The sequence below is a fragment of the Calonectris borealis genome, chromosome 5 (assembly GCF_964195595.1).
Source record: "Calonectris borealis chromosome 5, bCalBor7.hap1.2, whole genome shotgun sequence".
Taxonomy (NCBI): Eukaryota; Metazoa; Chordata; class Aves; order Procellariiformes; family Procellariidae; genus Calonectris; species Calonectris borealis.
In genome coordinates, this window is record NC_134316.1 from 44,306,046 (window position 1) to 44,331,942 (window position 25,897).

The following is a 25,897-nucleotide window of genomic DNA, read 5'->3' on the forward strand; positions in this document are numbered from 1 at the left end:
GGGTGGCGCGCGGGGGCCGCGGCGGCAGTTGGCGGCGGTGATGGCGGCGGCCGCCTCGGGCCCGGCTGCGGCTCCGGCCCTTTGCCGGTCGGTGCATTGGTTTCGCCGCGGGCTGCGTCTCCACGACAATCCGGCGCTGCAGGAAGCGTTACGTGACGCCGCGTCCCTCCGTTGCATCTATATCCTGGACCCCTGGTTCGCCGCTTCCTCCGCCGTAGGCATCAACCGCTGGCGGTGAGTGGGCTGAGGAGGCGCCGGGCCCTCAGGCCGCGGGTGGGCCCGAGGGGGGACCGGGCAGATTTCGGGACGCTCCAGGTGTGGGCAGGAGCGACGGGACTGGCGGTGGGGAGGGCTCCCGCGGCAGTCGGAGCCCTTTTAGGTGCGGCGGCTGGGCCGTGTCGGTCAGGCCGCCGCAGCAGCGGGAGCAGCACACACTGCCTTGTCCGGCCCGGTCCACATATTGCTTCCCCCCCGTCCTCTCCGTGCAGGAGGGAGGTTGCCTTCCCCGGTTGGCCTCGCCACGGTTTTCACAGCGGTATTGCCTGACTGTGTGGGAGGGTACCTTCAACTTTATGTAATGTCATTAGGCTTTCTCCTTACAAGCTGGCTGAACGTGTGAGAGCAGAAACCGATGGACGTTTCGCTTCAGGAACGCTTTTTCCTGAATTCAGAGACAAGCACAAAAAACTCTCAGAGCTGCGTGAAGGCACCACGCCTTCCCTCTGCCCTTCGGCTGCCGAGTGTGCGTAGGCATGTGCGCACGCCTGCCTTCTTCCCATCCCCCAAATTTTTACAGAAATACACTTTAGCTCCTGCTAGGAAGGTAGAGATGAAGCTGTTCGGGCTTTTCCCCTCTCTACAAATGGGAAAATGTGTGGGGTGAGTCGTGCCTGTGCAGAGAGCGAGACCTTATGTACTGGTAGCCAGTAAATTACATAATGCTATCCTGTCAGGTCTCAGCTGCCTAAACATTTGGAAACCCAATCCAGGTAGGGATTCTTCTCTGCAAGACTCCCCTGCATACAAGCGAAGCAGATCTCCCTCTGCCCTCACACTACCTTGTCAAGGGGGTTCTCGGCAGGACAGCCACCTGGCTAAAAATCTTTTAAGTGCTCTTTGAAATGTCACGGGACTGCGTGTCTAAGGTTAGGGAAACTGTAGTTGTAACTGATCACCTCTGCTGTGCACCTTAGCTTCCTCTTAGAGGAATGGGGTATTGTGGGTGATTTCTAAGCATTTCTAGAACCCCCATCAGAGGAGAGCTTAAACATTGTAAATGTGCACAAATGACCACAACGTAGATGTTCAAATTACAGAAAATTGTGGATTCTGTTACTGCTTAATATCCTAAGAGCCTGAAGAGATCTTTCCATAGACCAGACTTTCTACAGGCAGCAGCAGGCAGAAATGCCTTTCACGTGGTGCTGTTGTTGCTAACCATCCTCATTTGGAAGAACCAAAGCAGTGCCCCCAAAAGATTAATTTCTGATCCATTTAATCCTTGTTTGTTTCCACCAACGTTGCGGAGGAGGGAAGCAGGTAGTGGTTTTATTTATGTTGTACTCATGAAATACATGAGCAGGTGAAGTTTTTAAAAATAATGTTTTCTTGGAGGTGTGTACCTAATGCAGATGTCAGAAATTAGCACCACTGGCTGTTAGGCAAAAAAGTATTAGCAATTTACTTACATTTACCGGAGTTCCATTGGTTCCTATTGGGAGCCTTGGCTTTGTTTTGCTATTTTTTTAATGCAATTACTTGTATGCAGAGTTCGTGCTCCAAAAGCAAATGTTTATATTTTACCTAGCTCCAGAAATTTATCATGCTGAAAATCCCTTATTATTTAACTGCACAGCATGGCTAAGCCATATAGGACTAACCCTTGCTTAATTTTTAGTTGGAGAGTTGATATTCGTATTTAATAGATGGAAAGTGGGCTGGGGGTAGGGAGTGGTTTGTTTAGGTTACACAGACCTGGTTCTGGGTCTTCTGTGCTGTGATACTGTCTTCTGTACTGTTCTTTCCATGAACCCTTTCTCCCTCAGGAAGTGCAGAGGGAGCTTGTTCTATCTCAAAGCTTGCCGTTCACGTTACGGGCAGTGCAGCTGAGGAGAGAGGAAGTACCCAGCTTGCAGGGCAATTGTAGCTTAGCTTTCTTATTAGCTGTACGTGGTGTTAAGGGAGCTGATGCAGATACTCATGTCTTGCAGGTCACGCTGCAGAGTGGGCGTGTAGGAATGAGGGAGAGGTAGAGATTGGCAGGCTCGCTTAAGAAGGGTTGTGATTTTTGCCAACAGTGCCATGTGATGTTGCAGAGATTAAAGTTTTAAAGCTGGTGTCTTTTGCAGAGTTAGACAAAATGAAGTGAAGTTACGATGTAGATAGGGTGATGTGTGGCTGTGAAAGCAAAGATGATACGTTTGATGTTTTCTAGCATAGTGGGGGATCAATAAGACACTCCGTTAAATGCAAAAGCACTTAAATGCTTTTTTACAGTTTTGGGGTGGAAGGGAATAGATTAATGTCTTGGCATGCTCTCATCTTTGTGTCTTCATGGGGGAAGATAAATTGCGGTTCTGTCTGCAGCTATTCTAAGTGCAGATAATTCTTGTCTTGGGATGTCTTGGTGCTCAGTCTCATGCTACTGATGAGCTAGGAGTGTACATTTCTCTGCTGTGACATAGCCTATTTGTAGCCAGAACTGTAAAACTTGTACGGTTCTTGCAGTAATTCCTTGCTTTCCTTGGAGTAGTGTATCGACATCTTTCTACTTCATATGGAAAATCCCTCCTGCCCGAGAACCCATGAAAGAATGTACTGTAGTGAATAATATGGTTTATGCTTTTTTCCATGTCATCGTGTGGAGAAAGAAGCTGGCAAGGGGGGTGCTGCCAGCTCTTAGAGAGAACATGGGAAGGGGGTTGCAGGAGGAAGAAAATCCTGGAAACTTCTTGCATCTGGACAAGCAGAACATGCATACGAATGGCTGGGAGCTGGCTGGTGCTGCAATCTCATAGCAGTTGGTAGACAGACCAGGGATGAGTACGAATTCTTGTTTTCTGTTTCTTGTCCTAACTTTCAGTTTGATTTGGTGATGCAGGTTTGCTGGAGTTCAATGCAAATTCTCCTCATTTGTCTTTTAACTTTAACTGGACTGACTGACACTAACTGCTGTTGTTTCTTCTCTGCAGATTTCTGCTCCAATCTCTGGAAGATCTGGACAACAGTTTAAGGAAACTCAACTCTCGCTTGTTTGTTGTGCGAGGGCAGCCAACAGATGTCTTCCCAAGACTCTTTAAAGTAAGAGAATAAAGTCATTTTCTGGAGCATAGTGAAGAAAAAATGATGTCCTGGTGCTATCCTTGTTTTCACTCACTAATCATAGAATCATAGAATCATTAAGGTTAGAAAAGACCTCTAAGATCATCAAGTCCAACCGTCAACCCAACACCACCATGCCCACCACACCATGTCCCTAAGCGCCTCATCTACACGTCTTTTAAATACTTCCAGGGATGGTGACTCCACCACTTCCCTGGGCAGCCTGTTCCAAGGCCTGACCACTCTTTCAGTAAAGAAATTTTTCCTAATGTCCAATCTAAACCTCCCTTGGCGCAACTTGAGGCCATTTCCTCTCGTCCTATCGCTTGTTACTTGGGAGAAGAGACCAACACCCACCTCGCTACAACCTCCTTTCAGGCAGTTGTAGAGCGCGATGAGGTCTCCCCTCAGCCTCCTCTTCTCCAGACTAAACAGTCCCGGTTCCCTCAGCCGCTCCTCATCAGACTTGTGCTCCAGGCCCTTCACCAGCTTCGTTGCCCTTCTCTGGACATGCTCCAGCACCTCGATGTCCTTCTTGTAGTGAGGGGCCCAAAACTGAACACAGGATTCGAGGTCTTCTTGGCCTCACCAGTGCCGAGTACAGGGGCACGATCACCTCCCTGCTCCTGCTGGCCACACTATTTCTGATACAGGCCAGGATGCCGTTGGCCGCCTTGGCCACCTGAGCACACCGCCGGCTCATGTTCAGCCGGCTGTCAACCAGCACCCCCAGGTCCTTTTCCTCTGGGCAGCTTTCCAGCCACTCTTCCCCAAGCCTGTAGCGTTGCCTGGGGTTGTTGTGGCCCAAGTGCAGGACCCGGCACTTGGCCTTGTTGAACCTCATAGAGTTGGCCTCGGCCCATCGATCCAGCCTGTCCAGGTCCCTCTGCAGAGCCTTCCTACCCTCCAGCAGATCAACACTCCCACCCAACTTGGTGTCATCTGCAAACTTACTGAGGGAGCACTCAATCCCCTCGTCCAGATCATTGATAAAGATATTGAACAGGACCGGCCCCAAAACTGAGCCCTGGGGAACACTGCTCGTGACCGGCCGCCAACTGGATTTAACTCCATTCACCACAACTCTCCGGGCCCGGCCGTCCAGCCAGTTTTTTACCCAGCGAAGAGTGTACCTATCCAAGCTGTGAGCTGCCAGCTTCTCTAGGAGAATGCTGTTTGATTTGCTAGCTGCTGGAGATCCCCTCGGCTTCTCTTTAACTGTAACTAATTCTTCACTATTACAAACTCTTCTCTTTAACTACAACTAACTTTAACTACTATACATAAGGGCCTGCTTGGGAGCCAGATACACTCTTGAACTCAGACTTGCAAAGAGATTTAGTAGTAGGGTGTAACCTACTTCCAGGGTGCTTGAGCTTCTCTTTTTGGATGGTGGTTTTTGCCTTTGTTTCTGTAAGTCAGGACTCACAGGGTTGCACTGTAACACGCTGAATCCTCTGTGTTGAGAGCTTCTTCCCTACTGGCGGTTTTCTTCCTGCAGCTTTTACTCGGGAAGACTGCTATGTCTGTACACCTTTATAGACAACTGAAAAAGCATATTGATCTGTGTGTGAGTTGCAAATAGGGCTTTGTGTTAAAATTTCAAAATTGAGAAGCTTTTATGTTAGCTGACCTTCCTTTTCTTCTTCTGTTCAAGGCTGCAGTTCAGTCGGCTCAGCAGCAGAATACAGCTTGGGTCCAAGCTTCCTGCTGATGTACCATTTAGGACGGTGGAATATGCAGTGACCTCAGTGGTCGATGATGGATTAGTGGGATACATTTCTAAAGTGATATGTCAGTGCTGCAGATTGTGAGAGAGACAGGGCTGGCGAGAGCATCTCCTTGAATATCAAGTTCCTCAAGCGGTATCATTCTTCTCTGTCCTGCTCTAAGAGTATATTTCCTGTTGTCTTTGAAGCTTTTTGTCGGTGTCTTTGCTACAGTGACAAAGCTAAAGGAAAAAAACATGGTTCACAGTAGTCTCATGAGTTGGGTTTGTCATGTGGACTGTACCTTACATATGGTTGACAGAACTAGTGTCCCCAAAGCCTGCTATAGACCAGCTGCTGAGAAGGAGGGGTAAACTTGAGTCTATACCCTCCTGCTGTAAATGGTTCTGATGTGTATTTTCTGGAGGAAGGCAGTACTGGGAAAGGGAATCGGACTATGCAGGTCAGAAGGGGCACTGATTTATTTTGGGTTCTGCATGTTAACACATGACACAAACTATGTGCCACTTTTAGCCTTTTCAGAGTCCAGGTTATTTTTATCTTTTATTCTGTAAGTTCTGGCTAGTAGTGGTCCATGTCCTCGTTATTTTAGTTCAAGGTATTCACAGGATAATTAAAACTTTGTTGGAGAAAAATGCCCGCTTTGGTCAAAGAACAAAAAGTACTTGGCAGAGTCTGAGGTTTGAGAGATGGTTGTGGAATCAGCCAGACCTGCTTTTTGCTGCAGTCTGTTTTGCCTGGGCAGGTGAGTTGATGAATATCTTAGATGTGCTGTAACAGAGCTGAAAAGAATGTGGGGTTTTTTTTAATGGTATTATATGGTAAATGTATGGCTTTCATGGGAATTCAGGCCTCTCCAGAGCTGCTGCACTGAACAGTGAATTAGCAGCAGCTCATGCCTTGCTGTTGGCTGTTGTGAAGAGGAGAGTTATGTCGCATGTGGAATGCAACACTTAGACCTACTCTAATTTCTGCTCTTGCTGCGAGTAGCTGAGCTGTGTTGTTGATAACAATCGCTGCAAGGGCACCAATGCATGGATATTGTGAGGAGAAGTGTACTTGTTAGCTCTGTGTTAACCTTTGCAGAGGTTTTTTGTCTCACTTCCTCTGAACAAACGTCTGTGATTTTACCTCTTTTATCAAAGAAAAGTGTGTCGTTTGTTCACTGAAGTTTTTTCCCCTACAGTTTTTCTTTGCTATAGGCTAGATACCAAGAGACAAGGTAGTCATGACTTTTCTTTTGTATATCTGCAGCAATTTATTGTCATACAGTTTACTGTTCTCTGGTTGGTTGTGCTCTGCTTCCTGTGTGCTACTGTAGCACATAGAGTGGTGGGCTTCTCAAAACTGTGGGAGATACCTGAATTTGAAGTTTTGTGTTCCTACCTAAAATATCTGTTAGCCTTAAATGTTTTTTTTATTCCATTCCTTTCTTTCAAGGCAGTAATGTATGTTTCTTCAAGACTAAAGCCATCTTTTCCAAGTCTTCCAGCTGATATTGTCTTTCTTATAAAAGAAAGAAAAGTTTAAAATGAAGCTTTTTAATCACATAGGAGCAGGACAGGGCCTGGAACGTGTCTGTTTGACCCCTGCTCTGAGTTACGGATGCTGTTCTTATTTTGAAAAAGGAGTGGAGGACCTCTCCGAGATGTACATTCAGTGGTACATAACTCTTTTAGTTCTCTGTCCTTCCTAATATTAGTTTTAGGATTGAATCTGAAAGTTTATAAAAGAAGGGGGCTTGTACAGTTGTTTTCTGCTTCTAAATTCCCTTCTCTGTCTTTGGCATTATTTTTTAATGGTCTTTAGTGAACTAATCACAGCTGTTCTTTGTGCTTTGTTTCTGTTTCTGGTTCTGAGGTGGAAAAGACTGTCTTATACATAGAGAGGTGACCTAGACTGTCTCACTTGGAGAATGTGGTTCACATCTTAGTTGTGTGAGGAGTTTTTTAAGTGTCTCTATAGATTTCTGGCTGTGTTTGACTAAAGTGTTTGCTAAGCAAATCTGTGGGCTGCTGGTCTGCTTGATGGATGTCTTGGGAGGGTCACTGTGGAAACCATTAAACCTCTTCTCATAGGATTCATTTTCTGAGGAAAACTAGGCCATAGTACTTGAGAGCAAACTGTGCTCTGGAAAAGCCTGGAAGAGACTGAATGCTATTTCATAAGGCCTATTCCATGTAATCTGTGAGGGATCTATTAAAGGTGTGAAGATACAGAATAGGTGCACGACATGACTAGCGTGAAATAACTCCCCAAAGGCAGGACTTTAATTTAAATCTGAATTGCAGTATCATACTCTACTGTGCTGACCGGAAAGGTTCACTCAGTTGCCATCCTTGTCCTGCATTTCCAACTACTCTGTTTTTTGCTGTTTGGGTTGGACATTGGTCCTCTATTATGCGATGGCTTTAAAGAGACATTGGAAAAAATGTAGAGTGTATTGGTCTTACTTAATGATAGTCTCCACGTAAAAATATGGGGTTTTGAGCAGAACTTGTATTGAAAGAGTTCTCTGAAATGCTTTCTCTGCAAATGCTGGAACAGAATGATAGGGTTATTTTTGGACAGCATGTGCAATAAAACAAGGTGGTGTTAGGCTTGGGGACTGAGCTGTAACCTCAGAACATTAATAGAGAAGAACTCAAACCTCCTTTTATGTGTTTTAAACCTGATGTGTAGGAATTTGCACAGCAGATGCGATGTTTGCTAGAGCTGATAAAATTGCTGATTTTTTGGTTATCTCAACTCCAGACTGCTCACTTCCTCACAGGAACCTTCTCTAAGCTTCCAGAACTTAACACTGGTCAGGAATTCTGACATCCTCATTCGTAATTGTGCTGGTTAGAAAGAGTCTTCTGTTTGACAGCTGTGTGTATTGCGTTTCTTACAGGAATGGGGAGTCACTCGTCTCACCTTCGAATACGACTCGGAGCCGTTTGGTAAGGAGAGAGATGCAGCTATCGTCAAACTGGCCAAGGAGGCTGGCGTGGAGGTGGTGATAGAGAATTCCCACACGCTCTATGACCTGGACAGGTACGGGGAGAGCAAGGGCAGAGGTGCTGCCCGGGCTAGGCTGGGATTGTCGCGTCTGGGAAGACTTCAGTCTCCTCCATTACGTTGATGACTATAGGTTGATCGCTGTCATCCTGCGTGAGCCTAGAAGGTGTCAACAGGATTACTCTGTGCGTTCGCACTTTTGATTAGAGCGCGTCAAAGAGCTGACAGTGACGTGAATGTACAGAAAGGTGTTGCCTCAAGCTTATTAAACTGTACTTGACAGTCATTTAAGTTGCTCAGCTGTGTCCTATTGATTGTTCTCCTTGAGCATGTCCTCACTGCGTGACTGCTTTTTTTGCTTCTTTGTAATAAAGATAGTTGAGCTGTTGTCTCAAACAGGTTATGAAGGCAGGGCTTTTAACGAATGGATGTGCCAGGACAGCTGGAAGAAGTAAAACAAGGTAGATTGGGGCAAACTTACCTTATTCTAAAACCTGAATGCCTTATCTTTGTTGTGTATTTGTTATGGGGGAGCCTTGCCTTTATGTTGAGCTTTATATATTTACTTTTACATATATATATAATCTCCATATATATATATGATGTCCTTAAACAGTGGAGACAATCTTTCAGCTAAGACTCTAAGGTATGCTTGACTTCAACCATGTTTCAGTACTATTCTTACAGGTTGCTTGCCTCTTTTGGGGGGGGGGGCTTTTTTTTTTTGGATGACTTGTGCCAGTAATGCTGAATATAGATTTCCTCCTATCAATCTTTAGCATCCATGATACCCTACGGGAAGGAGCTTTGCAGCTAGCACAGGCTGTGTGGAACTGTTTGTCTTTGGAGTGAGGGGGATTCTTCTTGAACCTGTCTCGTGAGCAGACTCTGCTTTCTAATTTGCATTAGAAGAGACCATGAATACTTACTACATCCTCACCCCTTCAATGTCAATGCCCCTCACATCCTTCCTCATGTCATCTTTGTCTTTTCCAAGGTGGAGAGTCCTAGTTTACTTAAGTTTTCCAGTGGAATCTGTTCCACATCTCTTCTAAGTTTTGTCACCTTTCTTTATACTTCTGGGTATTTCTAGAGATGGAGAGCAGTGGTGAAAACTGTAGCTAGTGTTCAAAATGTAGGAGCGACTTGGAATTGTATGGTGCTATAATGTTTCCTGTCTTCTCCTAATAGTCCCTAGCACTCTTTTTGCTTTCTCTGAGTGCTGCTAAACACTAAACTGATGTCTCGGGGCTTCCTTCCAGAATGTTATAGCTATTCGAGAGGCTGCTACTGTATAAGTAAGTTTAAGATTGCATAGCCATGCATATGGAGAAACAACATGACCGATACTGCATTTCATCTGATATTTTTGTCAGCTGGTCATGTGGGGAAATTAAGTTGCCTTTCATTTTTAGCTATCCCAGATTGCTTCTTGCGTCAGTAAACTTTATCATCATGCTCTTTTTTGTCCCTTCCCAGATACTTCTGAATAATGTTGAGCAGCACAAGCCCTAGCTCAGGTCTGTGTAGGATTTCTCTTCCTATTGGAAAAATGGATTCCTACCCTCTCCTGTATCTCAAAGAATTTGCTGTCTGCAGGGACCTTTTCCTTTATCCCAATTTATCTTGGTTTCTTTAAAAATTTTCAGTGAGGGATCCAGTCAGATGGCTTCTGAAAATCCAGGTAGAGTATATCAACTGAATCTCCCTTGCCCCGGGCTCAAATGTCACTAATAGATTTTGAGGCACAACTTTCCTTTACCAAGGCCAAATTAACCCTCCAGCATATTGCATATACCCATGCATTCACTGATTCCATTAGTATTTTCTATCCATCTGCCTAATGCACATATCAGACTTTCTATTCTGTCATCCCTCTGATGCCCTTGAAATGCTTTTTAAATCTGGAGTCATACTTGCTTTTTTTTCCTCATAGTATTCAGACAGTTTTAAGCCAAGTGTTACATGCAGCAGCTATTAGTTTGGGTATTTCTTTATGTCCTTTACAACTCCTGGGTGAATGCTTGCTGGTCCTGGCACGCTGTTGCTGTTCAAGCATAGCTTTGTTTTGTGGCGTTTCTTCCTGACGTCCCAGTCTGTGACATCTCCTGATACATTTCCTTAAAGAGATTCAGAGTGGCAGCCTCCCCGAATACCTCCATAGTGAATACACGTGCAAAACTAAACGCATGGTTTTTTGCTGTGTTGTTACAGTCTCTGCTTTTTTTGTGACTTGATCACCTCTGGCCCTATAAATATTCCGGAGTGTCTGTAAAGGGATTTTTTTTTTTTTTTTAAACTATTTATGCTTTTTTTTAAAAGGTTACTCAAACTTTCATTTGGGTTGGGAGGTGCAAGGAGGCTGCTTTTGTGGCTTTTAATTTAACCTACCCGTTTGGTTATTTTCTGTCTTTATTTGGCCTTCATTTTTCTGAAGGGTTTCGCCTTCTTATTATCTTTGATGCTATTCTTTAGTTGTTTTGACTTTTGTGATCTTTCTGAAATCTTTTTTGATGGTTTGTGTGCATTTGTTGACTTTTTTTTTCCCCAGCGTCATCTTCAAATCATCTCCGTGTTGGCTGTCAGTGTTTTACATCTCAGCTTGTTCTTTTTGCTTAGTACACTTATTTTTATGCGTTTCTCTTCTTGAAATAAAAGCCATTATGGTATTGTTGCTCCTGGAAGGATATTAAATTGATGCATGCCAAAATCACCGTTAGAGCAGGCAAGTGATAACCAACGTTTTCAGCTATACCTTAGCGCTACCTAAGACAAATCACGAATTGCCTTTCCATATGGGTTCCTGATTGATTGTTTCATGGAGTAGTCATTTATGGCAACTAGAAAATTGGTTTTTGGCAGGCGGAGGGGTGTGACAGCTACCCGGTCTGTGTGGAGGCAGTTGAAGTCTCCAGTTACTCTGACATTTCCTGGTTCTTGGCATCTCTGAGATTTCTCAGCAGGTGGTAATACAGTTCTAATATTATATTTCTCCTGGAAGCCTCTCTCAGAGTATATCGCCCTCCAGTCGCGTTGCCCAGTCTTTTAACTCGTGGTATGTGCTGTCCCTCTGCTCAGCCTACTGTTTTTCCTGCATAATTAGTAACCTGGTGGTAGTGTCCTACTTCTCGTCTTCAATCAAGTTTCCAAAAGATTGTCAGGCCTGGTTTTGAACAATTTAGACTAATCTTTCATTTCTATATCAATGATTCCAGCAGTCCTTCTCTTGTCCCCTGCAGCGTATTCCTGGTACCACCACCACCAGCTCCTTTTAAAGATTTACAAAGAGCCTGTTCAGCTAACTTGTGAATTTGACCAGTTCTTCCCAGTAGGAAGATTACAGTATGCTCCTTGTTGGCACTGCCAGCATAGCTGTGTGATTATCAGAGCATCTTTCCCCTCCTCTCCCCCAAAACAAGGAGAGGGCTATAGAAAATAAGCATCAGTGCAGGAAAATACTCCAAAGAAAATCTAGGAATTCCCAGTCCAGATTAGTGATGTTCAGATTGTAGAAATCAGACAGAAAAGATAATCTCTTGGGTATCAGCTTAGCCTGCTCAAAGCCTTTACTTGACAATTATTCTGTCTGACAACTTCCAGCTGACAGGTTGTTTTGTCCCTTCTCTGAATCTGCCTGTTTTCTCCTCCTTGGGATGTAAATCCTCTGTAGTCTGCTTGCTGACGGTCAGCATTGTGATTTCCGTAATCCCGGGCAGGCCTGGGTTATTTGGGGGAGTGGTTTAGGATAGAAAAGAACACTGTGAGCTTGTATGTTTGTAGCATGCATCAAGAGCAGCTTTTCCTCAAATATTCTAGCCTAAGGCTGAAATGATAGTTACATAGGAGCACCTACTACCTTAAAGGAACCAAGCACTGGGGAAGCATGCATACCTTGGTGGTTCTGCAATTCATAATTACGCTATGCCAAAAAAGTGGTTTATTTCCATCTAAGAATGTTAAGTCAAACTTCTGCCTGCCAGATCTTGTTATCCTTGTCTGTCTTGCGTGGTGCTCTGGTGTTGGGTGTTTTCCCCCCACGCTGATACCTAGCCTGTCATCAAGTCACTTCTTCAACTTTCACATGCTTGTGTGTGTGATTCTGCAGAAGTTGAGTTGTTCGTCCTTTGTCCAGTGTCTGTTGTGTGGAATATCTGTTGGTTATCTCCCCATCTCCTCTTTGAATCTGTAGGAATACCCCTTGTCTTATGTATGCATAGCCCTACACGGGCTCTCTGGGGCGAGGATTTAGATCAGAGCAATTGCATAAGCTGGCGAGGCTAACTAAATAGTCTGTGTGAATTGGTAGTGGGGCGCGTTGTGGAGCGGCTTGCTTGCTGAGTGCTGGCAGCCAGCTCTTTTTCGCGCGAGGAGGCAGGGGGGAGCGCATTCAGTCCCTTGCCAGAACCGGGCCCTGTCGTTTGCAAGCAAGCTGAGGCGTCAGGTTTTTGAGGCGAGCAGCTTTTCCTAGCCCAGTAGCCATCCTGCTGGGGCACTGCTGTGGAGATGTGAGCCAGAAGCTGACACCTGTAGGGGTGTGCATTCGAAGTCTGCAGACACTCTGCTGTCACAGGTGACTGACTGTAGGATACCTTATAATCCTAGCAGCACCAGAACTGTGTTTGGTCAGGTTTTGGTTGCCTGCTTTCTTGAGATAAAGTGTGACCGTGTGACTGATAGTCAAAAAGACCCTCGTAACTTCTGGCATCCAGGTACTACTGGCGGTAGCGCTGGGCAGTATATTGGTAGTCTGGTAGCGACAGCCATTTTTATGTGTGCTCACTAACAACAAAAAGGTTAGGTTTCGTATGATGAATACAGTGATTCTGCCCTTCTCTGTTCCGCTTCAAGAAAACTAGAAGAATAACTGTCATGTGTAGTCCGAGAGTTGCACTGGGGGAGACGGATTAAATGGGAGTATTAAATCCTGGGGAGGGTCCTCCCTTTTTCTGTCATCGGGGAAAGTCCCGTGAGATTGTACTGCCTGGGTTAGAAGGACGGTAGCAGGAAGGAAAGGACTTCTGCTTGGGGGGCTTCCTGTACAAATCTTTGTACAGAAGGCTGAACAGCACTACAATACCCAGTATGTATTGTATAATATCCAATATTGTACAATACCCAATATTTGATACTTTTTTTCATGGCAGTATTATGAAAGGTTCAAATTTTGTTGCATAATGCCAGTGTCAAGTGCTGTGAAATGTGCAAATTGTCTTAGTCCTATCTCTTAAAGATTTGTGTCCCAGATCCAATAACTGCCTGGTTAGGAATTTAGGAGCTGTGCTAGGTAACTTCACTCATATTCATGTTCTTGAGGATGTCAAATACAGACACTGGCATCCACCTGCAAGTCACAGCGATTTGCTCCAAGTAGCTGTTACAAAAATTTTAGCTGCGGATCTGGGATGCGGTGTGATAGTGTGGATCTCGGACTGAGCTGCAGCCTCAGCAGATCTGTGGAAGAGGACTGAAAAAAGAGGCAGTGTTAAAGAAGTGGCTTCCCCGCCCCCATCCCAAGCACCTCAGGGCAAACACCATGCGGCTTTGTCACGTTTTTGCTTCCAAGCACTGAACTATTCTGAAAACAAGCGAGCCGCTCTAGAGTGCTGTAACTGGAAATGCCTCGCTTCTCTTCCAGCGGCAATGCTGATTTTCTTGGGGTCTCTGTGAACTGATGGGCTTGTTTGGGGGCCCCAGTGCTTAGAGCAAGCCGCAGAGAAGATTGTGGTGGGTAGTATTCATGAGAGTTCGTGATCTTTTACCATCTCTGGTGTGGTACGCAGAGACAGCTGGACAAAAAGTGCGTGCGTGAAAGCAGAGGAGATGCTCTCTGGTATGAAGGAACAGGACAGAATATATGTTGCCTGTAAGGCTCCCCTCAAGACACTTGCTTGGCGGGGTGACAGAGACGTTGTGCCCACACTGCAGTCATGTTTATAGCCTCGCACTAAAAATATATTGGTTTTTGCACTCTGTGCACATCCTGATTGCCCTCCCTTGCCTGTCCTGTTCATTAGTGTCTTTTCCTCCCAATGTTTACAACTTTCAAGCAGAAAAACGGGAGGAAACTTCAGGAGGCTTCAATTTTAACCTTCGCAACGGTGCTGCCTGTTTTAAAGGCTGCCCTTCCCTCTGCTGCAGCGTGTAGGAGGCCTGGGCTCCTGGTCGGCGCCTGGCCTAGATGGAGGCGGCCGCAGCGGGAGGTGCGGCGCGGGGCCGGCTTCCCACGTTGCCACCGCTCAGCAGCGTGGGGAAGCTGGGTCACTGCGGAGCACACGTGAGGAAGGGCTCAGGGCTGGGGAAGGCCCTGGGCCGGCATGTCGCTCCTCCTCGCTACACGTGCGGCTTCGGGGGGAAGGGAAGGCACATGGCGTCCTCCGAAACACTCGGCTTTCAGCCCAGCCCCTTGCATAAGCTGTTGACTGTAATGGGTGGGGAAGGCTGCTCTGCTGCAGCTCCTGTGTGAGCTGTGGGGTTGGCTGCCTCAACTTTATGTAATGCTGGCGATCCCTGTGCTGTCTGCTTTGCTGTTAACTCCTTCCTCTCCCCGCAGGAGAGGGGGTTAAAAATGGCATCTTTTACCCTGGGGAGGCTTCCCTTGCCCAGGGGGTTTCTCAAAGCTCTCTGTCCCAGGAAAAATAAAACTGCACGGCCCTAGCAGGCTGTGGATGCTTAGTGAAGTAGAGGAATGGGGAACCGTGGCTGTTTTTTCCGTTGCATGATCTGACACAGGTGAATAGTATGAGACAGGTCTACTTGTGACTATGGCGTGGGGGAGGATGGTGATTTCTCTAATGAGGAGAGAGGAATGACGCAAACTGGGATTTGTCTCATCTGAGATAGGTGGAGGAGGGGACACTAGCAGGCTGGGACTTTTTGTGTCAGACGGGGAGGAAGTAAGGTCAGAATCAGGTTAGGGTATCACGAGGTGTCGGGGAACAGATGCAGATCTGGGATTTGCCAGGTTGGGGAGATAGGCAGTAATCAGATTGAGATTTCATACAGGGGTCTGATGAGGAGCTCTGGGAGAGAGGTATGATGCTAAGCCTGATTCAGCTGGAGCTGTTTTGGTTTTTTTCACATGGAGATGAGTTAGTATGGAGGGATTTGTTTGTTTGTTTTTAATAACCCTTTGAGGGATGCAGCAAGTGGAAGGTAGGTCTGTAAGGATTTCTGTATCCAAAGTGAAAGGCTATCCTGAGCAGTGATGTTGGGATGCAGTTTGGCTGTCGTTTCCTTGTGTCTTCTGTGGTAGCGAGGCTGTGTTGTTTCACCTTGCTTATTTTGTCCCCAGAATAATCGAGCTGAACGGCCATAAGCCACCCCTCACCTACAAGCGCTTCCAGGCCATCATTAGCCGTATGGAGCTCCCAAAGAAGCCGGTGAGCACTGTCATGAGCCAGCAGATGGAGACGTGTAAAGTGGACATCCAGGAGAACCATGACGATGTGTATGGAGTCCCATCCCTGGAAGAACTGGGTATGTGTTGAGAGTAAAGGCAAGGGTTAACTGCCAGCTGAAACGGGATCTAGTGAAACTGTTTCTGATGGCTGGCATGTGCCCAGGACAACTCCAGTGTTCTCATCTGACCTGGGCTGCCTCTAGCCGTAGAAGCAGCCTAACGTTCTCAGCGAGTGCTGGACCTCGTGAAAATAGACTGCTCTCCCTTGCACTGCTGTCGATGCACAGCGTCCCCTTTAGCATTGCTCTGAAAAGCTCTGCATCTGTCCTTATGTTCTCTGCTATACTGAGCATATAACCACTGTATCAGTGTCTCATGTCCTCGCCAGCTGCTTTCCTCCTACTGCCATCTCTGACGCGTTGTATAACAGACCTGAAGAGGTGAACTGTGTACCAGGCTTAGATCATTTCATTCAGCTATTGCCAAGCAGCACCAATTTGGGAGCTTAGCAAGACAGAAGATAATACAGAAACTTCTTTCACTCATCCTGCTACGCCTTATGTCCTGTATTTTTCTTGGAGAAGGAGGATGAATAGAGAGCTGAGGCATGAGGAATGCAAGGCCTACATCAGGGAAGTGAATCTAAATGCAAGGGAAGAAAGGATTAATGCAGAATACTGCCTGCGTGTGTGTGACTGGAGGCTCCATACCAACTTTATAGGAGTATCCCCTTGTACCTTAAGGCACAGTTTCAGCAGTCATGTAAAAGCGGAGGGCTTCACAACAGGAGTATCCTAACGATTGCAGTCCTGGGTAGATCTGCTTCCTTTATTGTCTGGCCTAATGTGAGACTGCCTGCAACCTTACACTGCTCTGCTTGCTGCCAGGGGAGGCTCCTCTCTCAGCCCAGAGCAGTGCAGGGCAACTGCATTATTACTTCCCCTTTTGCATCAGTTCTTCAGCACTAATCCAATGCCTTCTCCAGCGCTCGCTTTTAGCAGAATAGGAGCCTCACCAGGAGCAGCCAGGCTCTCTAGTGAGCTGCTGGTGTCCATGGCGAGGTATTTTGTAAGGCAGAGCTGTGGAGCAGATCTTCCTTTGCCAGCTGCTCTGGCCTTTGGAGCAGAACCCTGTGGGTAGTGCTGACACACAAGAGAGAGTGCTGGCCTATGACCGATGGGAACAGTCCCCAGAAGGCTGCCTAAAGCATTGCAGGGAGAGGCCCTTGTAGTGCAGTATCATGAGCAGGCTCTCCTCCTGTTCCACATGATTTGCCTGCTGTAGAAGGACTAGAGCAGCAAGTAAGCCCCGTTAGGCAACTGCAGTACGTAGTGTCTTGCTGTTATTAATGCTTAATCCCATCTGTACCCTTTACCTAGGCGTAGCTTCAAATCTTACAGAGTTCTTTCCCTCAGGCTTTCCTACAGATGGTCTTGCCCCTGCAGTTTGGCAAGGAGGGGAGACGGAAGCCTTGGCACGGCTGGATAAACACTTGGAAAGAAAGGTAACCCCTGTTATTATTTAAGTGGCGATTCCTGCAGACTGTGCCTCCAAACGAAAAATGTTGAGTGTTGGCCATTGCTCTGTTTCCTGCTCTTCCTAGCAATGGTCACAGTATTCACCTCTGGAAGGGGTGTTTGATACTGTTGGAATACTCCTGTGATCCTGGGAGCAGGGAGCTCCTGGGCTTCCTCAGACCCAAAGAAGTAGAGCTGTAGATTAATTATGCTGCTGTTTGAAGCACATACGATTCTTTTCCTTGTTTCTACCCCTCAGTTTCCTTTAGAGAGTGCAAACTTGGAAACTTTCATGTAGGTTGCACAGTTCCTCCTGCACACCATCTTGTTTTGTCTTTAGCTGAGGTATTGGTGCGAGTAAATGCTCATAAAAGAATGCCTTCCCCTTGTACATCAGCCTGTTAATATGTTGTCTCGCTGGCTGGCATTTCTTGACCCCCTTGCCGAAATACTCAATTTTTTTCTGTGGGGCATGTGTTCTGGATTACAGTGCACAAGGCAAACAATTTGGGAGTAATGAAAGATGACCCAGCTGCAGAGGCATGACTCGATTTTAACTATGTATCTTTTGTACCTTTTTGATGCTGGATGTCTTGGTGGCAGTTGTAGAGATCAAAACGTAAATTCTTGTGCTGAAGGGGGAATAAACTGTCAACATGATACTCCACAAAAAGGTCTGAATTTCCACAGTTTTCTTGTTTAGTGTGTGAAATGAGATGGATGTACCTGGACATAAACAATTGCATTAGCTTGTGTCCCTAGGAGCTCTCAGGGTTATTAGCTCCTGCATACAAAGCAAATTTAGTCCTTTTCTTGGCCAAAATGACTAACTGGTTTAAATCCTGGAGCAAAGGTTTTGCATTTCTTGAATGGGGTGTGGGGGTTGGGATTGCCCACCTGAGATCTCTCCCAGCGGTGGTTGGAGGTGAATAGAAGAGACTCTGCTGTCAGACCCGCGTGGCCTCACCACCTGTACAAAGGCCTGCCCTTAGCAACGTTCCTACAAATTTGGGGGTTTTTTGGCTCATTTCTCCTGAATATGTCTAGGCATGGGTTGCAAATTACGAACGACCAAGGATGAACGCCAATTCATTGCTGGCCAGCCCTACAGGACTCAGTCCCTACCTGCGTTTTGGCTGCTTGTCCTGCCGCTTGTTCTACTATCGTCTCTGGGAGCTGTATAAGAAGGTAAGACAAAAGATTGATCTGGAGAGCAGGCTGGTTTTAAGCATAGCACGATGCTGGTTCCCAGGCAGTGTGCCAGAACAGCTGCAAAAGTTAACCGTTGCCTCCCTCGTGTTTGACTGTTGGGCTAAGCTTGTTGCTACCACAGAAGAGGCTCTTGAGTGAGGAAAAGTGATTATGCTGTATATAGTTGAGCAAACCTTGAATCTACCGGTACCCTGTTGTTGTGGTTTAACCCAGCAGGCAGCCAAACACCACACAGCTGCTCGCTCACTCCCCCCCACAGTGGGACAGGGAAGAGAATAAAAAAAAAAAAAAAAAAAAAAAAGTAAAATTCATGGATTGAGATAAAGACAGTTTAATAGAACAGAAAAGGAAGGGGCGGGGGGGAAATGGTAGAATATGCAAAATAAGCGATGCACAATGCGGTTGTTCACCACCTGCCGACCGATAACCAAGCAGTGATCGCTACTTCCTGGACCATGCCCCCTATTTATATACTGAGTATGACATCATGTGGTATGGAATACCCCGTTGGCCAGTTGGATTAGTTGTCCTGGCTCCCTCCCTCCCAGCTTCTTGTGCACCTGGCAGAGCATGGGAAGCTGAAGAGTCCTTGACTAGTAGACTACTTAGCAACAACTAAAAACATCAGTGTGTTATCAACATTCTTCTCATCCTAAATCCAAAACGCAGCACTAGGAAGAAATTGAACTATCCCAGCCAAAACCAGGACACCTGTTCTTCAACCTGGACTCCTGTGTCATGAGCTGCATAGAGCTTTTTGCTGTTAGTTTTGGGTCGTTCAAGTCTCTTCTCAGTGTACTGAGTGAGCTAAAAGCAACACTAACTTTACTACCTGGGGTTTCTGGTGAACCGATGGTCTGGAACTGAGCTCCTTTACGGCAGTTGTCAGTAACTGACTTGGGAATTGTGTATAAATGCATGGGTGGCTTACAGCTCAGCTTAATGAAGCCAGTCCTCCCCTGCTTGTGAATACCCTCGTTTCCTCTTCCACAGGTAAAGCGGAACAGCACACCCCCCCTCTCTCTGTATGGACAGCTTCTGTGGCGGGAGTTCTTCTACACAGCAGCCACAAACAACCCGAAGTTTGATCGTATGGAGGGGAACCCCATCTGCATCCAAATCCCCTGGGACAGGAACCCTGAAGCCTTGGCAAAGTGGGCAGAGGGCAAGACAGGCTTCCCTTGGATCGATGCAATCATGACCCAGCTGAGACAGGAAGGGTGGATCCACCATCTGGCCAGGCACGCGGTGGCCTGCTTCCTGACCAGGGGCGACCTCTGGATCAGCTGGGAGTCAGGAGTCAGGGTGAGTCTGGCATTTCCAGAGGCTTGCAGGAGGCCATAAGGAAAACAGTCTCCCTAGCACTTGCTGCAAGGATGAGCACACAGGTATGGCTTTTGGTTCGCATGTAAAAATTGCGTGGAAGAGAGGATTTGCTAGCGGGCTCTTGGCCTGCCAACGGCCTGACTTCTTTCTGCCTTCTACCGTGAGGCTCTGACAGTATCAAGAGTCTCCGGTAACCATAACTAAATGTTAGTGGGACCCACTGGTAAATATGGACTGGGGTTTGGGGGCTTTTTTATTTTTTTGTAAAAGTTCTCTCAGTCCATCTGTTTTCTTTGCAAGTTCAATGTCACTTTATAACTGGACCTTCTTCCTCATTGTGTAATCCATCATCGTGCCGGTCAGGGAACGCTCCATGACTGTGAAATCTGAGTCTAGAGTCTCTCAAGGAAAGAGGTAAAAGACCCTCCTCTTGGGCCATCTGAAGGGACAGCCAACTTGAACCTATCCGGTGTACATACTGCCCTGTGCAAAAAGTGGAGGCAGGGGCATCTTATCACAAAGCTGACAAAGCAGAGCATAGCTGAAGGCGCATCACAGGGTCAGATGCTAAAAGCACAGCATCTGTGCATGGATGTGAGCGAGTTACCGCTGAAACCTGTCAGCCTCTCGGTGGCAATGTGCTCTGGGACCTTCAGAGGGGTTCTTCCTTCTTGCTTTGGTGCTTGTTCTTCTGTGCAGCATCTGCGTGCTTCCCGCGGTCGGTGGTTTTCACTTGTTACGCCTCGCAGGTTAGGATCAATACCCAAGGCTTGCTGCGACACTAGGTAGTGATTTCGTCTGTAGCTGCATGAGAGATAAGCCAACACTTTATCAGCATGAGCAGACAGTGCCTCCCTATGTGAAAGCATCAGGAAGTGAGATATATTGACCAGCCAGCTGGCTTCAGCCAGCAGATTGCCTCTTCACTGCTGCTCTGGTTCCTAGGAGCTGTTCTCGCAGCTCAGTGCCTGCCATTTGAAATAGCGTCTTGGGTCCTCCTGCCACAAAGTCCTGCCAGGGGAAGCTCTCACTGCCTTTTCCTCCAATTCCTGCAGGTATTTGATGAGCTGTTGCTGGATGCAGATTTCAGCGTCAATGCAGGCAGCTGGATGTGGCTTTCATGCAGTGCATTCTTCCAGCAGTTCTTCCACTGTTACTGCCCTGTGGGCTTCGGACGTCGCACAGACCCCAGTGGTGACTACGTTAAGTAAGTGATGTGACTGGAGCTTCTTTCTTGCTTGATCTGTGAGCCTAAGTCCTTCAGTAGCTGACAGGTGCATGGCGCCTTCTGTGCATTGTGAATGCTGCATTGCTGCACTTGTGTGTTTTTAAACATCTTTTTACTTGTGTTTTAGGAGGTATCTGCCCAAACTAAAGGGTTTTCCCTCACGATACATCTATGAACCATGGAATGCCCCAGAATCTGTGCAGAAGGCAGCCAAGTGCATCATTGGGGTGGACTATCCCAAACCCATGGTGAACCACGCGGAGACCAGCCGACTGAACATCGAACGCATGAAGCAGATCTACCAGCAGCTGTCGCGCTACAGGGGGCTCTGTAAGTACCAACAATTGCAAAAGATTGTGTTTTTAATACGAGATAAAATGGTGGGAGGAGGGGTCATGATTTAAAATAGATAGCACTTGTCTCTCTGGCCAGTCCTTGCAAGAGGAAGCAGTCCCTGCCAAAGCTGCTGTATCAGTTCCCAGGGAGAGCTCCATTGAGCTCTTGGACAGCTAAGAATGGAGTTTGATTAGTTCTGAGAGCTGGTGATGGCACGGCACCATCCATATGCCACCAATGGTCCAGTCTTCACTTTGTGGAAAAAACCTAGGCAGAGCATCCTAAATAAATACGCTGCTAGATCACGGTGTCCGTCTGTGGCCAGCACTGGGTGAGCACAGCTCTGAACTCATCCTGCTTTGGGATATGGATGTGCTGGTTGGTGATCACTAAGGTGTTTCCATGTGAAAGGCTTCTCCGACCCCAGATGTTTTTGGTTTCTTAACTATGGTCCTCTTGCCTTTCTCTAGGTTTACTGGCATCAGTCCCTTCGTGTGTGGAAGATCTCAGTGGCCCAGTTGCAGACTCAGCTTCAGGGCAGGGCTGCAGCACCAGTACAGGTGAGTTGGAGCTATTTCTGTGCTTCTGAGATAGTTTTATGTCGACTTAAAGGCTACGGGCAGGAGAGAGAGATCCCTTTCTAAGAAGAAGAGGGTGTGTAACTAGGAAAACGTAGATCACGTTCACCTTCCTTTAGGCTTTCTTTAGAAGTCCCCAGTGAGCCTTCGTTCCTAAAAGGGCTGAAGAATAGGAGTTCATTAAAACGAATCTTTTGTTGCCTGTATGGAATTATATGCAGCCACTTAAGGGAGAAGTGCAGATCACTGTAGGGTTAATCAGGTATAATTAAGCTGTCCGCCATCAAAGGAGGATACTTTTGTGTTTTTTTCTGGGGGACTTAATTATTCTGCTTTGAACAAAGTTTTTTCAAAAGTTTTCAAGGAGGCTGTGGCAACATCTCTCCGTGCTTGTGCACTGCAAATTCTTCTTTCTCTCTGCTCTGTAGCAGGTTGGGCTAGGGTGCATTTGTGAGATCTAAAGGCAGGGGAAATGTTGCAGTGACTCTTCTTCCTCTACAGCGATGAGGCTGTCGCAAGCAGACCAGGCTTCTCCAAAGCGCAAACATGAGGGAGCAGAAGAGCTGTGCACTGAAGAACTGTACAAACGAGCCAAAGTGACATGTCTCCCTGCTCCAGAGATCCCTGGCAAGAGTTTATGATTGTGAGTAGTCCCTAGTGTGATCTGGCCTGAACTACCTTGTTCTGGCAGGCTCAGTCTTTTGCTCCCTGCATTTTAATGAACAAAATGGACTTGCTTGTGGAGGGAGGTGGCTCCTAACTGTGCTTCCATAGCCCTGTAATTTGGCAGTGGTCTGCCCTCTAGCTGTTTGGCTTTTGCCTGACAAGCTGTTAACTCAGTTGTCCAGCAGAGAGCAGTACCCCGTTACTAGAACAATCGCAGAGCGCAGTTCTTGGTTGGTTTGCTCTAGTGAGGCTGCTTCTCCTTCCACAGAGTGGGTTTGCCGCCAGGTTTGCCCATGTGGTGAGGGTACGGGCTAGAGGAGGGGAGCAAGCAGGTCCAGTCATCTGCCTGAAATGCTCTGGATCCCAGGAGGGAGGATCTGGTCGCATGTTCTGCCGATATGAGGGGGAGGTCAAGGCAAATTCTCTCTTTTGCTTTCTCCTACAGCCAGTGACAAGCACCTTGCAAGTGGAGAGTGAGGGCGCTGAAGAGGTGACCAGAGGAGGAGGGGCTGCTGCCACAGAGGGACTGGAACTTGTGATCCACAACAGAAAATCTGGGATCTCATATAAACGTGTAATTCCAATAGCTGCCACAAAAGGGCACTGCGTTACTTGTGCTTGGGAATATTTGGCTTTCTGGTCTCCAAAGAGCCAAATATGTCTCTTTTCAGCCATGCCCAAAATCTGCCCACATGTAAGGGGGCAAGAGCCTTCTGTCAACTTGTTCACTCCCAGGTGTATCTTTCTTTTCTGACAATGGCTTAGTGCATGTGACTTAGTGCAGTGATGTAGGGAGCAGCATCTGCGCATCTCAGAAATAGCGAACGTCCTTTCTCATCACTAGTACTAGGTAGTGAGGTGCACTGATTACTTCAAATTATAGTCGGAGTTGAGAAGGAAGCTGCTACAATGTCAAAAATAGAGTACCCATCCTACAAGAGAACAGGAAAATCTCAGTATTTCTTTCGTTGGGCTAGACTGACTGGGATGTAAATGCTTTCTGGCTAAATCAAGGTGGTACTCACGTGGGGTGGAAACGAAATGAAGGGCAACTGTAGCACAAGAAGAAAGAGATATAAACTGTCTGTTCACTTGAAAGACACTTAAAACTTTCCCTGCAGAAGAATCTTACTGCTGCAAGGTGAGCCATAGTGCTGTTGCCAGCTGACGTCTGGCAGGGGGGGACTCTGAGAGAAGGAGGAATTCTTCAGAGAATAAGATCATGCCTTGATACGAGTAAAGCAATCTCCCAGAAGCTTGCTGGTCCAAATAATAAGGGAGCTACACCTGGGCCCTGCACTCTACAGCATTTCCTTGCCTGAGTGAGAGCTCTCGCAAATGGAGTGACCTGTGTCTGGTGTGCAGCCTGTGGAGTGCCTCATACTGATAGGGGATGTATTAGACATCAGCTCCTTGAAGTGAGTCTTCCTCAGGCTCAGTCCATTGTCCATTCTGTGTGGATGTTTGCTCTTTCCTGTATTGGCATCTGTGTTTTGAGTTTTTACGCAGTATACTCTTGTACCTCGTACCCTGCACACTGCGCCTTCTTGCCATTTGCATTCACACTGGTGCTTTGTAGTCTAGCAGGAGAATCGTGTAGCTTTCCTGGCCCTTAACCATACACTCCTTGGCCTGCTGCTGTTACATGTCATTTCAACACGGTGCTGGCAGCGCGCCTCTGCTTGCCTTCCCACCTAAGAGGGCAGGGGAGGATGGTGCTATAGAAGAGCCTCTCTTGGCGGTTTTCAAGAGGGATTAGACCAAGTAGCTAATCCTGTGCAATGGGCTGCTGTTGGCACTGTTTTCATTTGCTGTCCAAAACCTTTCATCCCCGCCTGGCACAGATAGTGTGGGGCTATATGTGAGCTTATGCAACTAACAGCTTGGGGAGCAGAGGAGTTGTCTCCCACTCTGACTGGGATAATCAGATTCGGAGCCCATGTTTGAACCCAGAGCAATGGGGCTGCGAATAGAAACTGACTCAAATGTATCTAGGAAACCTGGAATGGTTGAATTGGGTCTGTGAGTTAATTTATTGAATAGTCGAATAACCTTTCCTTCCCACTCATCTCCCTGGGATGTTGACCCTGGATTCCCTTTCCCAAGGGAATCCACTGGGCAGACTGACCAAGTAAAGAAGAGTTACTTTTCCTGCCCTTACTTTCTTCTAAACTACTATGAATAGAGTCTGCCTGGTGGATAACCCAGTTATCAACAGGTTTTGTCTCCTTCAGTCTGACCCAGGCCTTACACCCACTGTCTTGTGGGTAGAAAGGTATACAGAAAAAGAGACCCTCCCCCCCCATCTTCTGCTGCAGAGAGAAGAAAGGGGAAAGACATGCACTTTGTACACTTAGATTACAGAAATTGTGACTTCTGTCATTTAGAGAGTTTCATCTTTAGGCAATGGTCTGTAAATACAACTTTTTTTTTTTTATAAATGTCTTTAACCCTCTCTTTGCTGTCATCCAAATTATTTTGTTTGGTAAGCGGCATTTTTGGGGCTGGATCCATGGGGGTAAGGAGCCAAAGGGAGGAGAGGAAAAATCTCCTAAGTGATCTCTTGGAAGGCTTTGTGGGTGAGGAGGAAATCACATTTGCAAGGTTGCTGTCAGCACCTGTGATGTGGACGGTGGTACCTGGAAGAGCTGCAGTTTAGGTAGTGGAACCGGGAAGGACGCAGAGAAACACAAGGCCAACCAAAGATCCAGGAAAAACTTCCTGCAAGAAACCTGTTACGTAGCCTGCGACTGATCCACTCTGGTGTCTTGTCCCAGTTGAAACAATAAAGGTGTGTGAAACTGCGTGACAAAGAAATAGCGTAGGGGATGATTGTTCACTGTTTTCTGTCATGTTTAGGATTGGGTGTGTTCGATTAAACTACAAGATGGCAGCTTGAACAAGGCTGCACCTTCGTTAGTTTTTGTGGTAAGGTGTGGGTGCTAACAGTTGGACTGAGTTCAAAAAGGCTTGACCGGTTCATGGGGAAGGAAAAAGCCATCGATAACCACTAGTGAAGACACCATCTTTGTTTCAGGAAGGAGTGGAGGATTGCTGGAGGCTGAGAGAAAGGAAGCATCATGAAATGGATGCCAGTTTGGAGATTTCTATTTCCTGGGATAACGACTGTTTTCTGCGTCTCAGGTGTCAATACCTGACCTGGTACAAGCACCCCCAAAGCAGGCACAGTGTGAGCTCTTTGCCTGGGGAGAGGGAGCAGTTTGGGTTTGACGCTGTGAGAGCAGTGGCTTTCAGGATGTTCCACAGGGTGGTGTGGAGGCTCCTCTCACCCTGAGGGGGTGGGCACTGGGGCAGAGAAGCGCTACAGAGCTATGAACAACGTGAACGTTGTTCAACATGGGTCTCCTGTCAGTGATGGAGCCTTTTCTCTTGCAGTTCCTCGGGTAAGTCATGAACTGATACTAAATACACCATGACTTAGCAGTCTAGGAACTAGCTAGGATGCAGCTGGAGTAAAGTTCTGCTTGTGGGTTACGCCATCCTCCTCAGTGCTCCTGTCTTGACCCAGTTACTGGAACATTTTTTTTTTAATTTTTGGAGAATTACGTGAGGTACGTTATTTT

At 46.8% G+C, this 25,897-nt stretch overlaps 1 protein-coding gene across 1 annotated transcript; it reads left to right on the plus strand.

The window, feature by feature from the left end:
• Nucleotides 1–24,768, plus strand: CRY2 (cryptochrome circadian regulator 2). The gene is made up of 12 exons (XM_075152177.1): nt 1–234; nt 3,192–3,300; nt 7,945–8,087; nt 15,343–15,527; nt 16,866–16,954; nt 18,015–18,155; nt 19,173–19,484; nt 20,561–20,712; nt 20,861–21,063; nt 21,540–21,629; nt 22,149–22,290; nt 22,759–24,768. Exons 1-11 carry the CDS (start codon nt 41–43, stop codon nt 22,286–22,288), a joined length of 1,758 nt encoding a protein of 585 aa, XP_075008278.1. The 5' UTR covers nt 1–40; the 3' UTR covers nt 22,289–22,290; nt 22,759–24,768.
• The last annotated feature ends 1,129 nt before the right edge of the window (nt 24,769–25,897 follow it).

Coding starts and splice junctions, on each gene's coding strand:
- CRY2 (XM_075152177.1), top strand. CDS start 41: ATGGCGGCGGCCGCCTCGGGCCCGGCTGCGGCTCCGGCCCTTTGCCGG. Junction 235..3,191: donor GTAGGCATCAACCGCTGGCG/GTGAGTGGGCTG, acceptor TCTTCTCTGCAG/ATTTCTGCTCCAATCTCTGG. Junction 3,301..7,944: donor TCTTCCCAAGACTCTTTAAA/GTAAGAGAATAA, acceptor CGTTTCTTACAG/GAATGGGGAGTCACTCGTCT.